Source organism: Narcine bancroftii, chromosome 7 (genome assembly GCF_036971445.1).
Source record: "Narcine bancroftii isolate sNarBan1 chromosome 7, sNarBan1.hap1, whole genome shotgun sequence".
In the NCBI taxonomy this organism is placed as follows: domain Eukaryota; kingdom Metazoa; phylum Chordata; class Chondrichthyes; order Torpediniformes; family Narcinidae; genus Narcine; species Narcine bancroftii.
In genome coordinates, this window is record NC_091475.1 from 178,572,679 (window position 1) to 178,591,016 (window position 18,338).

Consider the following 18,338-nt stretch of genomic DNA (forward strand, 5'->3'; position numbering starts at 1 on the left):
GAGGTTCAATAACCTAACTGTTCTTGGAGAAAAACTGTTCTTGAACCTATAGGTGCTGGACCCTCTGTTTGAATGTAGCAATGATCAGAGCAATGGGGGTCTTTTATGATGTTGGCTGCCTTCTTGAGGCAGAATCTTATAAAGATGTCTTCCATGGATGGAAGGTCAATGCCTGTGATGGATATGGCTAGGGTTGCCACTTTCTGGAGCCTTCTGCATTTCTGGACACTTGAGTTACCAAACCAGACTAAGGTGCAACTAATCACTATACCTTCCACAGTGCACCTGTAGAAGTGTGATAGAATTTTTGATGATGTACCAAATCCCCTCAGACTTCTGAAAATGTAGAGGAGTTGGTGCGCCTTCTTCAGAGTTCCCTTGATGTACTGGCTGCAGGAAAGGGAACTTGAAGGAATTAATTTTCTCCACTGCTGTCCCATCAATTAAGACTGGTGTGTGGTCATTTCACTTTACATTTCAGTTACCAAGTAAAAACCATGCAACAAATTAATATTAACGAACTGTTTTGTACCCATAATTAGATTGGCCTTAGGCCCTGAATTTCCCAGACTCCTGCTGCATACAGAGAGCAATGTATAAAATCTCATTGATAACAATGAGATCTTGTATCGAGAGCACGTGAGCACGTTTTCCAAATGTGGAAAACCAACTTTCCAAATTCATCAGTAAATTCCAGATATCCAGGCTTCAAGCACACCCAATGGAAGACCAGGACTCACTTTAACTTTAATGGATGGAAGCCATCTGTTACAATCAGCCCTTCAGGAAAATATTATATTACTCTCTGGCTCACATATTTTTTCCCCAATCAACTAAAATGTTCATTTGAAGCCCAGTTTGGGACATAATAAATGTAATTTTACTTTTCCCATTTATGAATTGTCAAATGGAAACCACTTGATATACACTGAGAGACACATCTGTTCTAAGCCTCTTATGCAAGTTATTGTCCCACAATGCACATGGAATGATAACTTGCTCAGGATCACAATTTTTGGCTTGATAAAATTCTGGACAAAATATTTAATACATTTCAATGTTTAATAATAAAAGGTAATTATTTACCTTCTTATATTTGTAGAATATGAAAGCAATTAACAGAAATATAACAAAGATAAAAATTCCAGCTGTGATGTAAAGAGAGTGGAAGGATTTATCATCTGGAAAAAAAAGGAAATATATTTATTTGTATTTGGGTATTAAATAAATATTAAGTAGGTAGGTTGAATGACCTACTTCTGAGCAATTCCAATGATCTTTGCTAAAGCAATATAGTGCATACCAAACATTATTATTTCTTGTACACTCTACATTATTTCTGCATCATATCCCGATCAAAATATTGCTCGTAATTTCACAAAAATGATAAAACCACAACATTACCTTGCTTTGGAAGAAAGATTTCCTTGCAGATCGAACCTACGGCATTTTCTGCACAACACTTCATTAAATATCCTCCCACCATGTTGCTTGTGTCCAGTATACTTATTGTTGTATTGGAGCCAAATTCTTTTCCTTCTGACAGCTCAATCTGAATACCATCAGAGACAGGCTCTCCCTCAGTACAACTTAAATACAACAAAAGACAGCCAGGTTACTGAATTAACAGTTAAAACCATAAAATTAATAATATTAATTGAAATTAAATGAATTGAAATACAATGACTGAAACATATGTACTTCATGGTTTTAATTATACTGTTTAGCAATATTATGTTATTCAAGTGCATTGGACAGAGGGCATTCACTCATATGACACCTCTAAATATTTTTATTTTGAATATTTTAGTATTGTATTAAATCTAAGGATTTAAATAAAAATGAGGCAAATATAGAAGAATCATGCTGTATTGGTAACCTTTGCAACTATCTGCAATATTTGCTTTTCTCATTGACAGACAGTATCAAGATGCATTAATGATTGCCAAAATATTTAGAAAATTGACAGCAACATTTTTTTAATGATGTTGAAGAGTCCAAGTACTCCCATATCACATAGATGTGCTGCTAGATTAATTGGCTATAGCAAATTGTCCTAGAATAGGTGGGTGGCAAGAGAACCAGAGAATATTAATGTAAGAGACGGGTTACAGGGAAATAAATTGGGGAATGGGATTGAAGGGATTGTTCTCTGAGAGCTGGCACAGGCTTGATGGGCCTTCTATTTTGTCAATGTGTCAGGGCAAAAAGTACATGGCAGATTAACCAAGGACATGGAAAGGGAAAAAGTGATGCAGTAATTTTAAAAAATACCATCAATTTGGAGTCCCCTTGAGGCTGAATTTTATCTTCACTCCGTAAGAAATCTTAGCATTTGGTTGCCTGCTGAATTCCTTTGGCAAGTATGACATTTTTGATGGTGTCCAATTAGCAGAAAAATTACATACTCTGCTCCAAGTGATCATTGAAATGCTGCTTTATGGCTAATATTACAGATTCTTAATTAATCTGGTGAACATTTGATGTACTCCTTCTTTGGCAAGTGCCCTCCTCAGACTTTTCATCTTGGTCCGACATAATTTCATTAAAAACTATTTACTGCTACAGATCCTCCAAACTTTGACGTGATCCTTTGCCGTGAACATTGGTATTTTCTAATATTACATAACTCCCACTGTATCTGGTTTCCTGTTTCCATTTTACTGAAATTCTGCTTCCTCATTTTCAGCAAATAATATCAACCCTTTTTACTGTAGTCTTGATAAAGAGACATGACCAAAACATTGATTGACCAGTTCTGCCCATGGATGCTGCTAACCCACTGAGTTCCTCCAGCCTCTCATTGTCTGCTCGAGATTCCAGCATCTGCAGTTTTTTTTGTTTCATGTCCTTTTTCTTCTAATTACATGCTAAAATAGCACATTAATAAAGTGATTTGCTAACAAGGACACTCATATCTCTCTGAAAACCAACACAGTTCCATCTTTGGATATTTAAAGATTACATTTCCATTGTTTTCTAACAAACTGATAACCTCACATTTTTCCACATCATATTCCACCTGCCATGTCTCCTCTATCTGCCTGAGATCTCTTTGTAGTCCCCTCACCACCCTCACTGCTCCCTTATTTTGTACCATCCATGAATTTGTTACATTTGGACCCCTCATCTAAGTAATTGATGGACATTGTAATAAGCTAGGGCACCACTAATGATGCAGCTACCCAGCCTGATAACCAATATTCAGTCCATGAAAATACAACAATCCCAATCCCCTGGGCTCTAATTTTGTTTAATATTCTTGTATAATATTCATCAAATGCCTTGCGCAAATCCAAATGGTTATTCTGCTAGTTGTAATCTCAAAACAACCTCTGACAAATTTGTGAAATGCAGTTTCCTCTTCATAAATCCATGTTGACACAACTAAATGACCTGTCACCACTTCCTAAATAGGTTTTAGTTATTGATTTCTTGATTTCACATTAACTGGCCTGTAGTTCCTCACGCCTACAGATTTGATCTGGCTTCAAATCGAACAAAATCCTTTTCAGTGTTTTAAGTAATGATGCCATTTTATGAATATTATTCTCAAAAGACCCTTAATTACAAAATTAACAATGAGCCTTTTTTTTTTTTTTACACACTCTATTATAGCTTGTTTGTTCATTGGATTCTCAAAATTAAAATCAAGAAAACTCTTGTTTTGTGAAATATGGAGCCCATTTACAAACTGTTGATATTAAAATTTAGATGAATCTCAAACATTCCCTTTCTCCTATTAGACTCTATGAATAGATATACAAATTTAAAAGTATTGGAAAGTCAAGTGCTCCTGTTGTGGTTTTCTTGTCCCTTTTTTCTTCTTCTTTAAATTTTTAGTTTGTAGAGGGTTGGGGGAGGGGGGAATTAGAGGTAGTTTTACTTTCTTTTTTTATTTTTTCTCCTTTCTATATAAAATACCATATGTATTTGGATTAAGTTTGAAATATTGTGATATGTTTGTTAAGTGGTTTTATATTAAATAAAAAAAATCATATATATAAAATTATTAAAAAACTATCTTGTAAAAACTGATTTGCTCCTCCACATGGTCAGTGCTAAGTTGGTCTGTCCAGTCTTTGTGTTGCATGTATTGTACTACCCTTATTATATACACCTCTAATTCCTCAATTTATACTATTCTCTACATTGTCTCTACTGTTTGGGGCCCATTGGCAACTCCCCATTCTGCCTCATACTATTTTTTCCTCCATCCAAGTTGATCCCAAACTAAGATTACTTCTCTCGATTGCCCCATCCCAACCTTTATTATCAAGGTGCTTCCTCCTTTTGTTACATTTATCCTATTTCTTATAACATTTAAATGTCCTAAAATAATTAATTTCAAACTTTGGTTATTCTGCAAATATTCTGTAACAGTTTTATTTCTATTCATGCCATTAATTAATCTATCTTGCTAACAATGCTGTGTGCATTCAGATAAAGCAGCTTCAGATTTGGCTTTTTATCATATTCCCTGCTCAGACAATTTGCAGATGTGCTTTTATGTTTGTATGCTTTGCCTTTCTAGACACATTCCAGCTATTATTACTCATTTTGCTGGTTTGCACTATTGTGTTTTCTTTCTAATTTGCTAAATTGCCTCCACCATCCTCCCTTTATCCCATCCTACTACCCTCCTTCCTGCCTCAACGTCCACTGCTCCTATCCCAATAAGAATGTTTGAAGCCCATCCCAAGAGAATAACTCTTTCTTCACCAATTATGGGACCCTCTGCCACCTGAATTGAACCTCACTTCCCACACCAAATATTGAACCATTCTAATCTCATTGACCCAATATCAATATGCTCATAGCTCATTTGACATCCAGTGATTACTACCTTTGTAATCTGTCTCTTAATCTATCCTCATTTCCATCAGCAGGCTGTCACTTCTGGTCCTATCAAGATCATTGGTTCACACGTTTACCATAATAACTTCATTTTTTTTGCCCCACTCTAAGTTCTTCTCTAACCCCAAGTTAAAGGGCAAACAACTCATCTTGGGAACACATGCTAATGGCTTCAGAGAAAATTATCCATCTTCCTTTCACTACTACATGCTCCTTGCATTCCCTCAGCATAAATACCCCTTTATTCTTCAATGTGGTTAGTTTCCTCACCTTACCTGTATTTCTGTTCTCATCCCTATGAACAACAAGAACTTCACAGCTGCTTTAAGTCTGCAAGTGTTGAGGCCCTCTAATGCTACCTTATCAATCTTCATATCTGCCCTTTTCCTGAATCCTTTGGTTTATTAACTTTGCAGCTCTTAATCTAAAGAGTGTCACTGCTTTCTGGATCAATTAATTCTTTCTCCCTGATTCCTTGTAAATCTTGGACTCCAGCGCATCAACTTTAAGATGAAGTTTCCCAAACTAATGACACTATTGTACACATGGATCTCCATCAGCATCTGCATGCTGCAACTGCAACCTGTCACCAGTCCTGCCATGCCTATTGTAATCTATTTAATTGATTAGTTCTGAGTAATTTAGCCCTACCATGGGTCTTGCCTTCTCCTTGTTCCTTAATCAACAACTTACACACTTAGCAGTCGCTGCACTCAATGAGCACACCACACTGCTAAAATATGCACTTTGGAAAAAAAAATTAATAACTGGGACGTTAGTAGAAAGTAACAGGTCTAAAGTGACTTCAGTCAATGGAATACTATTTTGTTATTTTAACTGTAGCAACAGCTGGTATTTATTACTTTTACTTACTTCTCTCCATTGCATTTTGTCCAATTTATTCTGGCTGAAGGATAACTTGAGGACATGCACGAAATATGATTTTTTGTTACTGAAAACTCTAGAGAAGGCATTGCTGTTAAAAAAAAGTTTATAAATTTAGTAAATAGTCATATGTATGAACATATTAAATTATCAGGCACTGGCTCTACCAGCTGCATCACTGTGGTGTAGCCAAACCCTCTGAACATAAAACATTCCATTGAAATAAGGAGATCAATACTGTACACAGCAGAAAATTAGAAGACCAACCCCCACCTAAGAAAGAGAAGCAGAGGCGATGACCCTCGGGACAGTGACCACGGTGGCAGACCAATGAGGGGGCTGTCCGGCTGAAGGAACCACACAGGCGGTGGGGCTGTTGGTGACTCAAGGAACCCATGGAGGCTGTAGGCTGCTGGAGATTGTGGTCAAGGGACTTGCCACAGGCTGCAGACTGCTTCAAAACTGGCTGAAGGGCTACCAGATACCTAGAATCTGAAAGGTTCCTAATCGTATCGGAGGTTTGGATCTGGAGCATGGGTTACTGATAGTTTCAACTGAATTCTGTGGCTGCAGAGGCTGTGGGAGCACTGGGGCCAATCCATGGAGATTCGGTGCTGGGGGGTGGGGGTGGGGGGGGGGAGGACGATTCTCTTTTGCTTTTCTTCTCTGCCTTAGAGTAAGAGGCACTTCAGGCAATTTCTGCCCATCAACAGACAAAAGCAATTTCGTGTAATATGATACTACTTTTTATTACATGCTTTTTACATTGGTTCAATATCTAACACTTATGATGTTGTTGGGAATATGAGGGGCTCCTTTAGATAAAAATAAAATACCTGGAAACAGGACTTGCAGTTTTCAATCTTTGAACAAACTTGGATGTAATTTTTAAATTGGTTAATACCTCATTTTTATGTGCTCGTCACTCCCTCCTACAATTTAAAGTAGTCCATAAGGCCCACATGTCCAAAGTCAAACTATCTTGCTTTTATGCAGATGCATCTCCTCTGATAGATGCAACAATGGAGATGCTTCATTCATTCATATGTTTTAGACACATCCGAGTTTTGGGAAATACTGGAAGGAAGTATTTCAAACTTTTTAAAGTAAATTTTAACTGCCTTGTTAGCTATTGTTGGAGAGGCATAACTTTAATGGCATTTAATTTGCATGTATTAGCTTTTATTTCTCTTGTGGAGATTAGATGGAAGGACATTGCTCCACCCACCCATGCTCAATGGTTACTGTTGGAGATGTGGTGCTTTCTCATTCTTTAATACCACCAGACTAACGTGGCTACTGACATAGATATTGTTTGTCATGTATTTGACAATCTAGACACATTGGATTAGTAAATTTGCAGATGAAACAAAGGTTGGTGGTGTTGTGGACAGTGAACAAGATTATCAAAGATTACAGGGTGATATAGGACAGTTAGAAGAATGGGCTGAAAGATGGCAGATGGAGTTTAACACTGATAAATGTGAGGTGCTACATTTTGGTAGGACTAATCAAAAGAGGACATACATGTTAAATGGCAGACAATTGAGGAATGCAGTGGAACAAAGTGATTTAGGAGTCATGGTACATAATTTTCTGAAAGTTGAAGGCATTTTGTATGTTGGCTTTCATAAATCAGAGTATAGATTACAGGAGTTAGGATGTTATGTTGAAATTGTGTAAGGCATTGGTGAGGCCAAATTTGGAATATTATGTGCAGTTTTAGTCGCCGAATTACGGGAAGGATATAAACAGTATAGAGAGAGAGTGCAGAGGAGGTTTATGAGAATGTTGCCGGGGTTTCAGGGTTTGAGTTACAGAGAAAGGCTGGGACTTTATTCTCTGGAGTGCAGAACATTGAGGGGTGATTTGATAGAGGTATTCAAAATTATAAGGGGGAAAGATAGAGTCAATGTGGATAGGCTTTTTCCACTGAGAGTGGGGGAGATTCAAACAAGAGGCCATGGAAAAGGGGAAAAGTTTAAGGGAAAGATAAGGGGGAATTTCTTCACGCAGAGGTTGGTGGGGGTATGGAATGAACTACCAGCAGTGGTGGTAGAAGTGAGATCGATGTTAATATTCAAGGAAAGATTGGATAGGTATATGAGCGGGAGAGGTGTGGAAGATTATGGGCCAAATGTAGGTCAGTGGGACTAGGTGGGAGAAGATGTTCAGCACAGACTAGTAGGGCCAAACTGGCCTGTTTCTGTGCTGTAAATGGTTATTTGACAATAAACTGAATCTTGAATCTTGAAATGTGGTCTCAAATGCCAATATAAGGCAAACATAACATTCCTACTGTCATATTCAATTTCTCTCGCAATAAACAATAACATTTAGTTAACAAAAATCTGCCTTTCATGATGAAATTCATCCAACACTTTGGGTGCTCACAAAGGTTGTCTGAAATATTAGATTGTCTCATCTTTCCCGCTTACTAAAAACAATTATGCATTTACCCCTGTAATTTTAACTTACTCTTTACAAATAAAATAAAAGATGACTGAAATTCTGCTTCCTCATTTTCAGCAAATAATTTGTAGATTCCAGGTTTATGTCCATGATCACAAAATGATGCAGTAAAACTAGAAAACAGTGAAAAGGAAGAGAATGATAATATTGTGGAATGTGCAAGCAATAGATCCTAAGCAGAAAAAAAAATGCAATTAAAAATTTTAAAGCAAGCTGGAAAGGTAGAGATTTATAAATATTATTCTTACATCAAAATTAGTATTGCATAATTTTGGATCTTCTTTGTTAAAAGACTCTCCAACCAGTTTCTACCAAAGCTATAAATGGTGCTCATTGACAAAGGGCTAGCGTGATTCATGCCCTAACACAAATATTCAATGCCATTTATTTTCCCAATGGTTCAATAGGTCTAACTTAATAACAGAAGTCTGTATTCTATGATGCATTTCCATGCTCACCATTAGAACAACAGTTTCAATTTAATTCTCCCTTTTCTTATTTCCCTGGTCCTGCAATTTATTACCCTCTTTCCCCCACCCACCTGCCCAAATGCCCACATTCTCTTTGTTTCTTTTGGCATTTACCTAAAGTGAAGGTTAATTAGCAGTCACCAATATTTTTGGGATGTAGAAAATGGCGCACCTGAAGGAAATCTCATACAGCACAGGACCAAAAGTTAGAACTGAACACTGGAGCTATTAGGCAGCAGTACTCACTACTGCACCACCGGGATACCCACTCAATATCAAGTATCAAAGTACTTTTAAACCCTAGTCTGTGGTAAATTTCCACTTATGAGAAATTGAAAGGACTATTACCTTGGAGATAAGGTTACCAGCAGACATTTTATGCCTCCTTAGTTGGCGTACTGTGCATGCCTGTTACATGTGCACATAATCTTGATGTTGTTGGGTAACATTCAGTAATATTTTACTGAACCTCATCACCCAAAAAAAAGTTCAGGCTTCACTTTGATGCTGGTGGCTCAATTGCTTGTCTTTCTGCAAATGTAGCAGGAGCATAATGTCCCACTGGAAGTAGTTCACAGAGTCAAAATAGCAGTGGTAATCAGGAGTAATTGTAGAATGAACAGGTAATTTCTGGACAGCGTAGAAGCTGCAGGTGAGTGAGAGGAAATAGGAATGGAGGTTTGGCTTTTCACACTTGACCACTCCTAACTGTGACAGTGTACGCTTTCACACTTGCAAGGAGCCATCCCCCGGGGTTAGGATTGTTCTACCGGTGATGTCATGATGCATCGAACGATGTAGACTTGTCTTAAATCCTGATCAATGTATTATGACCTTATATTTTAACAAAATTAATCATGCCTAATTATAACATAATTAAGCTTTATGCACAGCACAGTATGAGTCCTTCAGCCTCTGTTGTGCCGACCTATATAAGCTTTTATAAGGGACTCATGGGAAAGTGCTAGCATTAAATAGCAATAGCAGACAATTTTTAAACAGAGTGGGAAAGTTGGTAGGGCTATCACGCAAAATATAGAAATACTGTGGGAAAAAGTGATGGTGGACCTGCCGTCCCAGAATTCTGTGCAGCAGAGAAAGGACTGCATGAGGGGTTTCTCTGCCTCATGGCATTCTGGGAAGCCAGGTCTGTAATCACTTTTTTCCTCACAGTCTTTATAAATGGTGCGTTACAGTGCTACCAACTTTCCCATGCTGTTTAAAAATTGTCTACTATTGCTATTAATTTCCTCTCTCTCTCCCGCTGCGACTTCCCTCGGCAAAGTTTATACCTTCATTTTAATCTTTTCTTCCTTCACTTTCCTGCACTCAATCAAAAACTTGGGTCATTCCAATCCCACAATGCAATTGCTCATTTCTCACTTGCACGATTGCAATGCCGGCATCTGCAGACGTCAGGGATTGTACTAGGGGGTCGAGGCAGTTTCTTCCCAGTGTGAGATGATGTCATCTGACACCGGCTTTGAGACAATTTTCCTTTCACTCTAGACACTTTAAAGGTTGATTGGCCATTAATTCTTGGGACTACTTGCAAATGTGAAAGGAGAGAGAAAGAGAAAGAGAGAGAGAGATTCTAAATTGAATAAGTGCTCAGCAGACAGAGTTATGACTGCTTGGATAGTTTGGGAGGTTCAGAAAAAGATCTCTGAATGTAATGCAACATTGAAACAGCTTTAAATAAGGACAAATAGCATTTTTGCACAGCAACATTGGATATGGATCAGAGACACGTAGGAGACTGCAAATGCTGGAATCTGAAGCTAAACAAATCTGCTGGAGGAAATCAGCAACAAAGGGAAAAAAAGAAGGGTTGATAATTCAATCCAAAATCTCTTTTCAAGATTGGTTAAATATAGTTGAGAAGCTTCTCTATAACCCTAGTCACAATAAAAGGTTTCTTTTTCTCCCACTGTGGCTACTTCACCTGCTGAGTTCCTCCAGTAGATTTGATTAGCTCAGAAATTCATCACTGATGCAAATTTAATGCATGTCTTGAAAGGGCCCTGTCAAACATCTAGTGTGATGTGGAAATTATTGCCTTTCACACTGGGGAAAATTCTTTATTTCCAGAGAGCCAAAATAAATCATGAAGCACAATTGAAATGTTTAAGCCATGGTCTCTAAAAATGGTTTGGTATCAAGCACAGATCTCCTTAGAATGAATTTGGGTGACTCTATCATAAAAAGTAGTTGAGGTTATTTTGCCTTTTTTAAAGTTCACTTGCAGATGTTTTACTGAAAATTAAACTGGGGAAAACAACAAGAATTCTTCCTTTTGCTTCCCTTCGGAAATATTTTTAAAAAACGTGATTCTCAAGACTTGAGTTAGGACCTGTGTTAGCACTGAATGCTGTAAAAGGCACGTATATAGAAAATTAATGTTTTAAAAACATAAGTCTTTCAATAAAATTAATAACCTGTACCTGCTTCCAAATAAATTCTTAAGTCCACATGGGAAGATTTTTTTGGAAAAATACCAATGGCACCTTATATATGGATAAGCATTAAGTTTGGCTTCAAAGCAAAATTGCTCATTTTCACCAACACTGTAGACTTTATTTAGAGCCGATGAATTTATAAATCCTTTCTCTGTAAAAAGAAAAGAACCAAAGGATAAACATAACAGATTTTTGAGGCCTCTACTGTACATATACTGACATATCAAATATAAACAATATTTAGTCACTCATTGTTAGCATTAGTAAAAAATATTAAATAACTAAAATATAACTATTTACAGTACAATTTAGAGAAAAAATTGGCGACATGCTTAGTGTAGCAGTTATTACAATGCTATAACAGTACCAGCAACCAGATTCAAATCCAGCGCTGTCAGTAAGCGATTTATAATCTTGGACTGTCACTCTCTCCGTGTCTGCGTGTGTTTCCACTGGTTGCTCCAGTTTCCTCACACCTTTCAAATTGTACAGTGTTTGTATGTTAATTGGGTGTTTGGGTGGCAATGGCTCAGGGTTTTAAAGGCCTGTTAGTGCGCTGTCTGTCTAAAAAAAAATGCATATACTGACTGGAGAGCTAAATTCCCATTTCTAATGAATATTCAGTAACAACTGCTGTGTGTCAGTTGAACAACTGCTAAAATTTAACTTGACCACAAGAAAACACAAAACAAGTCATCATTCTTCCTCCTAATACTTGTTTTATATTGGTTCTCGATAGCACTTGCTTCTCTGCCAGTGATTAATCTAAACTTTTGTAACTGACATATATTTTTGGCTGAAACATTGTAGTGTTTATATGTATTTGCCTACCAGATAGAAGAAATCATCCATGTTACTATTTTAAAGAATACAACTTGAGTTGCCCTGTCAAATATTTTTCTGTAACAAATACAATCAAAATATTTAGCAAGTCATTTATCAGGGTTTTATATGGCTTGTCCATATTTTAATGTGGCTAATACATAAAATGGGCACTATCTCATGAACATGCAGGCATTTTGTTAAATTAGTTTTGTAAAATTAACGAGGGAATTTCAATTGCTCTTCTAATACTGGAGGTTCATTAGACAATAGTTCTTTACTGTCTACAGAATAAATTATTTGATAGGTTATGGAACATAACATTAGAATAGGGTTTTATTAATTAAAATACAAAACTATCATAAGTTGAATAAAAATAATGCAAGAGTAATTCAAATAATTAGACAAAGTCATGGAATAAAAAAGGTGACAATGTTTGAACTCTATCTATCACGATTAACATTATAAAATTTGTTCAAATAATCAATTAGACATGGAGAATCAACAAAATAATAAAACTTGATGTAAGATTCTTGTATTCTTTTCTTGAACCTCAGCAATGTTATTACTTCTTATTCCATTTTCCAACACAGTGGAGCTCCCCAATATGCAAGATAGAGTTGAGAGAGTGAAATCAGAGCTTCTGCATTGTCTGTCAACATACAGTAGATCATATCAGATATACATACAAGTTAGCACTTAAACCCTTATAATTTTGGACTGTCAAAGTAATACCATTGTTTAAAATATTACCATTTTGAGAAAACTTTATTTTGACATTGACACTTCAAATGTACAAATATAAAGAACGTCACCAATTCTGTTCATTAACAAGTATAACCAGGGACTAAAAATTTATCTCATCGTATTCAGTCTCTTATTACTTGTACTAAAATTTTCTAATTTTCTGGAACTCAGCTATTTTCAGTGTCAATCCTGTTGAATCTAATCAGTATACTAAGAACCCAGTTCTATATATACTGAATTTTAAAAAATCATTAGGTTCCAAGATGGACTTTTAAAATGGTGTATGGAACCTAAACTTTCTTTGTGCATGGCTTCTGCCTGATTGAAAAACTGAAGGTATCTTGAGAGGGAAGCCTACTCCCATGCTATCTGTAATGAATTTGTATGTTCTCCCCGTGTTTGCATGGGTTTTCTCCGGGGGCTCTGGTTTCCTCCCACAGTTCGAATCGTAACGAGGTTAAAAGTCAATTAGGCGTAAATTGGGCTGAAATGGCCTGTTATGGTGCTGTACATCTAAATTTAAATTTGTCAAGGTAAACCTTATGAAAAAATTGGGGTGTATGAGAGGAGTGAGGAACACTGTAAGAGACAACCCAACTATTGTGGAAGGTGTGGGAGTGCATTGTGTTACGAACCGAGTGTAACGAGCACGATAGATAATGAACCAGACTGCATTTAATTTGAAAACACTAATTTCATTTCAAACTCTTAAACTATAGTCTTAGCTTCAATGCTGAACTGATGGGAAGACTGGAGTTGTGGCTGCTACAGATTCACAAATTCTTCTTGCATTGCCTCTGAAGAAATGTCCATCCACACAAGCTGTGGTCATAACACTCCTGATCCACTTGTAGGCAAGACTCGAACTGGGTGGCCTCCACAAAGCTTCCAAGACCCTGGCACTGGTCTCTACAAGTAACTTCATTGCGAGTCACACTTAAAATGAAGCCTTCTCTCCAAGTGAAATGAAACACGTTTCTTCCCAAAAGACCCTCCTGGCACAGGTCAATCCACTGAAAAGGCCCAGTCATTCACAGAGAATGCTTTGCTCTGAATTCCACAAAAATGGCTGGCCACAAGAGCTGCCTTCTCTTCAGCAGTTAGAATGGTTCTCCCTTTCAAGATCATAGTGTCTTTGCAAATGTATCAAATCTGGAACAGACTGTGACAAACCTTCCCTCAGTTCTTCCAATGTATCGAATTATCACTGGGCTTGTGTGAAATGTTAAATAGTCCCTCCATCTATACTATCCCTTATAGTGATAATCCTATTTGACTAAAAGAGGAGCTTGTAATAGTTGTGAGAAATTCAATGGTTATTTGGGATACAATTCCATTCCACTGAATTGGATTATAGATGATAGGAGATCTATTGGCTGTTGGGCCACCCATTAGTAATTCAGTTATGAAAGAGGGCTATAAACTGGTGATTTGTGGGTATTGTTGCTCCTCTACCCAACAAAGAGTGTGACATGCTCTCACTGCATAGTCTCACCCTTTTCTATTTTCATTCAGCCATTTCTTTTAAAAACAGAATGATACAGTCAGTGTTATTATAGCATTATAATTACTTTCCACAAATCAGCTGGTCACCAGTCCCTCATTAAAATCAGAGTGACCAGACTTGAGGCAAGTTCCACCTTGCAAAAGTTAACTATCATTCAAATATTCTCCAGAAATTCAAAGTTGATTCACAACTTTTCCTCTTCATCATCATCTGTTTTCTTAAGCACTGATCTAGCTTTCTCCAACATTACCAGTAACAAGCATGTGGAGCTCTTCCTTTTTGGCACAAAGATTAAGTGTATCCATTCTACCACACAGTTGCTTGTATCCTTTCCCTTGACACTCTATGATGCACTATCAATAACTCAAAAGACTGAATATGAGCAAAACTGATAGGCTTTTATTGGCAATAGAATGAAGGCACATTCTTGCTGGTCGACTGTCCCGAACTGAGGAGGGGGCTGAGGGGCAGTCACCTTTATTCAGGAGCCTGTGGGAGGGGTCACAGGTACAGTCAGCCAATGGATGGGTCCAGATCGAAAAATATATACATACAGTGGTTTACTACACTCTACTGACCGAAAATCATATTTTTTTTGGTTCTGTCCAATTTATTGCCTTCTCTCTCCAAGCTCATTTCATTCATGACACCCACCTCCTGTTTATTTGATACTAAAAGAATTAAACTGACTGCTAAATGGAAAAATGGAGCATTGTATTTAGTTGTGAGAGATGTAAAGGTTTGCAAGGAGGTGAGTCCTTTTTCACGAATTGCTGAAAGTAACCATCAAGGTTCAGCAGTCAAAGAGGGAGGTTAGATGAATTTGCTTCCACAGATGTTAACAATCTTGTTGAATTTGCAACATTTTCTATTGCAGATTTCCAGCATCTGTAGTCTTTTTTCATTTCCATTTACAGTAATTATATAAGACCATGGTGACCCTGACACAGAGATTGTGTACAGTTTTATTCACATTATCTAAAAAAAAATGATATTTTGCCAAAGGGAGGGAAAATAAAGATTTATGAAATTTATTTAAGGTTGGTGAGTTTATTCTCTGACTGAGAACCTCTAAATATTCAAGAATGAGGCAAAATCTCAATGAAATAACTTGGGAGTGTGACTCTATGGAGAATGTTTTCCTTGGTTAAGGAGTCTAGACTGAGCCACAGTCTCAACACAAGGTCATTTAAGAATGAGACTAGAAGAAATTTCTTCTCTCAGAAGAAGGTGAATCTTTGAAATTCTCTCCCCAAAGAACTTGGTGATTTAGTTATTGGGTTATTGTTGATTTCTGGAAACAGTAAAACTCCTGGTAACTGGCACCTATGGGGATTGGTAGATGCTGGATATACAAGTTTTCTGTTTGCTTACAATGCCTAACCAATACATCTGCATCATGAATAAACAATTTAAAAAGACAAAAATACTATACTGTATTTACACTGAACAAACTTCACTTGTATGAATATATAACCATATAACCATTTACAGAGCGGAAACAGGCCATGTCGACCTTTCAAGTCCTCACTGGTTCACTTGAACAACTCCACTAGCTAACCTTAAAGAATTTCACTTTATTTTCAGTCACATTCTTTGAAAACATTTAAATGTCACATGGTTATATGGTCACTGCACCTCCAAGGAGCCGCCCGAAAGACGAACAATAACATTATAGATAATTAACCCCATTCCTTCCCCAAATTTACAGATAAAGCCTTATTAATATACTTAATAGTATACTAATAAATATAAAGACTCTTCCTAAGCAGGGAGTGAGCCTCTTACTAAGCAGGCAGCATCAATCAGCTTTTCATCCAAGATGACACCATTTTATTCAAATATAACTGTTAGAAACAAAGACCATCTTGTGCAACAACATTTTATTCAAACACAACTTTATTGAAACAGCTGCTACAACAAAGCTCTTCATCCTGGAAGACACCATTTTATTCAAACTCAACTTTATTCAAACAGCTGCTAAGAGCAAAGGACGACCAAGGCCTGAATATTTGCTCCTATTTTCACCAAGAGTTTGCAGTGCCCTCCATAATGTTTGGGACAAAGACATTTTTTTTCTTTATTTGCTTCTGTGCTCCACAGTTTTAAATTTGTAATCAAATAATTCACATGTGATTAAAGTATAAATTCCAGATTTAATTCAAGGTTATTGGTATATATAGTTCCCCCATTTCAGGGCACCATAATGTTTGGGACATTTGGCTTTACAGGTGTTTGTGATCTGTCAGGTATGTTCAGTTGCTTCATTGGTGCAGGTATAAGGGAGCTTGACTTGCTTCTAAGATTTTGATCACCTTTGGTGTTTTTAGTTGCCATTTTCCAACGTGAAGACCAGAGTTGTGCCAATGAAAGTCAAGGAAGCCATTATGAGGCTGAAAAACAAGAATGAAACTGAAAGAAAAATTGCCCAAATCTGAGGATTACCAAAATCAACTGTTTGGAACATCATTAAGAAGAAAGAGCGTACTGATGAGCTCAGTAATTGGAAAGGGATTGGTAGGCCAAGGAAGATCTCCACTGCTGATAACAGAAAAATTCTCATCATAATGAAGAAAATCCTTAAACACCTGTCCCACATATCAGAAATACTCTTCAGAGGCAGGTATGGATGTGTCAATGACTACAGTCCTGAACAGAAATATAAAGGCCATACTGCAGGATGTAAACCACTAGTTAGCCACAGAAACAGGATGACCAGATTACAATTTACCAAGAAGTATTTAAATCAACCTGTAGAATTCTGGAAAAAGTTCTTGTGGACAGATGAGACCAAGGTTAACCTGTATCTGAGTGATGGCAAGAGCAAAGTGTGGAGGCATAAAGGATACCACCTCATCTCTGAAATATGGTGATGGGGGTGTTATGGCCTGGGCATGTATGGCTACCACAGGTACTGGCGCATTTATCTTCATTGATGATGCAATTGCTGAAGACTGTAGAAAAATGAATTCTGCACAAAAACATCAGCTCATGTTCGAGCAAATGCCTCCAACCTTATTGGACAGCACTTCATCCTACAGAAAGACAATGATCCCAAACACACTGCTAAAGCAACAAAGGACTTTTTCCAAAGCTAAAAGCTAGAAAATTCTTGAATGGCCAAGTCAATCACCTGATCTAAATACAATTGAGCATGCCTTCCATATGCTGAAGAGAAAACTTAAGGGGACAAGACCCAAAACAAGCTGGAGCTGAAGATGGCTGCATCACCAGAGAAGATAATCAGAACCTGGTGATGTCTATGAATCACAGACTTCAAGTGGTCATTCCATGCAAGGGATATGCAACAAAATAGTAAACAGGACTACTTTAATATACATGCCATTGCTATCTCCCAAATATTTTGGTGACCTGAAATGAAGGGACAATGTATAAAAGGTTCTGCAATTTCTACATGGTCAAACTAAAATGTACACAAATACCCTTTAATAAAATCTGGAATGTGCACTATAATCACGTGATTACAAATTTAAAACTATGTAGCGCAGAGGTAAATAAAGAAAAATATGTACCTTTGTCCCAAACATTATGCAGGGCACTGTATATGTTACTTCAAAGAACATTCCCCCAAAATTTGCAAGTTTCCAGCTTAATTGATCACTGTAAATTGTCCATAATGTAGGTGGGATACAGAATCTAGGGGGAAGTTAATAGGAATGAGGGAACATAAAATGAGGTTAGTATAGGATTTGTGCTTGATGGTTGGTGGGAACCTCATGTGTCAAAGGGCCTGTTTCCATGTTGTATAACTTTAAGACTCTTCAGCAGAACTCTGTAGATTTTGGGAAATTAAGGGAATCAAGAGATGTGCAAAACATCATTCATGATCTCATTGAACAGTTGGGTTGGTAAAAGGGCTGAATGGCCCATTATTGCTTCTATCCCTAAAGATCTTGTCATTTATCTCTTAGCTCATCTGCTGCCGAAACCCTTATTTACACCTTTATTATCTTTGGACCTCCCCCACCCTTTTCAGACACTCCTTAAATCCTACCTCTTTCATTAAGCCTGTGGACATCTATCCTAATAGATCTTTAAGTTATTCAACATCTTAGGATATCTAATTGCGTTATAAATATTTATTGTTGCTGTTGTTAA

General features: G+C 37.1%; 1 protein-coding gene across 3 annotated transcripts in view; it reads right to left on the minus strand.

Annotated features, from left to right (window-relative positions):
* flt3 (fms related receptor tyrosine kinase 3) overlaps positions 1 to 18,338 on the minus strand; it is a 127,091-nt gene that overhangs the window by 41,514 nt on the left and 67,239 nt on the right. For all 3 annotated transcript variants that reach the window (XM_069891522.1, XM_069891521.1, XM_069891520.1), the window contains exons 10-14: positions 11,129 to 11,294; positions 8,221 to 8,327; positions 5,731 to 5,833; positions 1,405 to 1,589; positions 1,087 to 1,181 (exon numbers count right to left, since the gene is read on the minus strand). In XM_069891522.1, the coding sequence (XP_069747623.1) occupies positions 1,087 to 1,181; positions 1,405 to 1,589; positions 5,731 to 5,833; positions 8,221 to 8,327; positions 11,129 to 11,294 (656 nt within the window). The remainder of the gene's footprint in view (positions 1 to 1,086; positions 1,182 to 1,404; positions 1,590 to 5,730; positions 5,834 to 8,220; positions 8,328 to 11,128; positions 11,295 to 18,338) is intronic.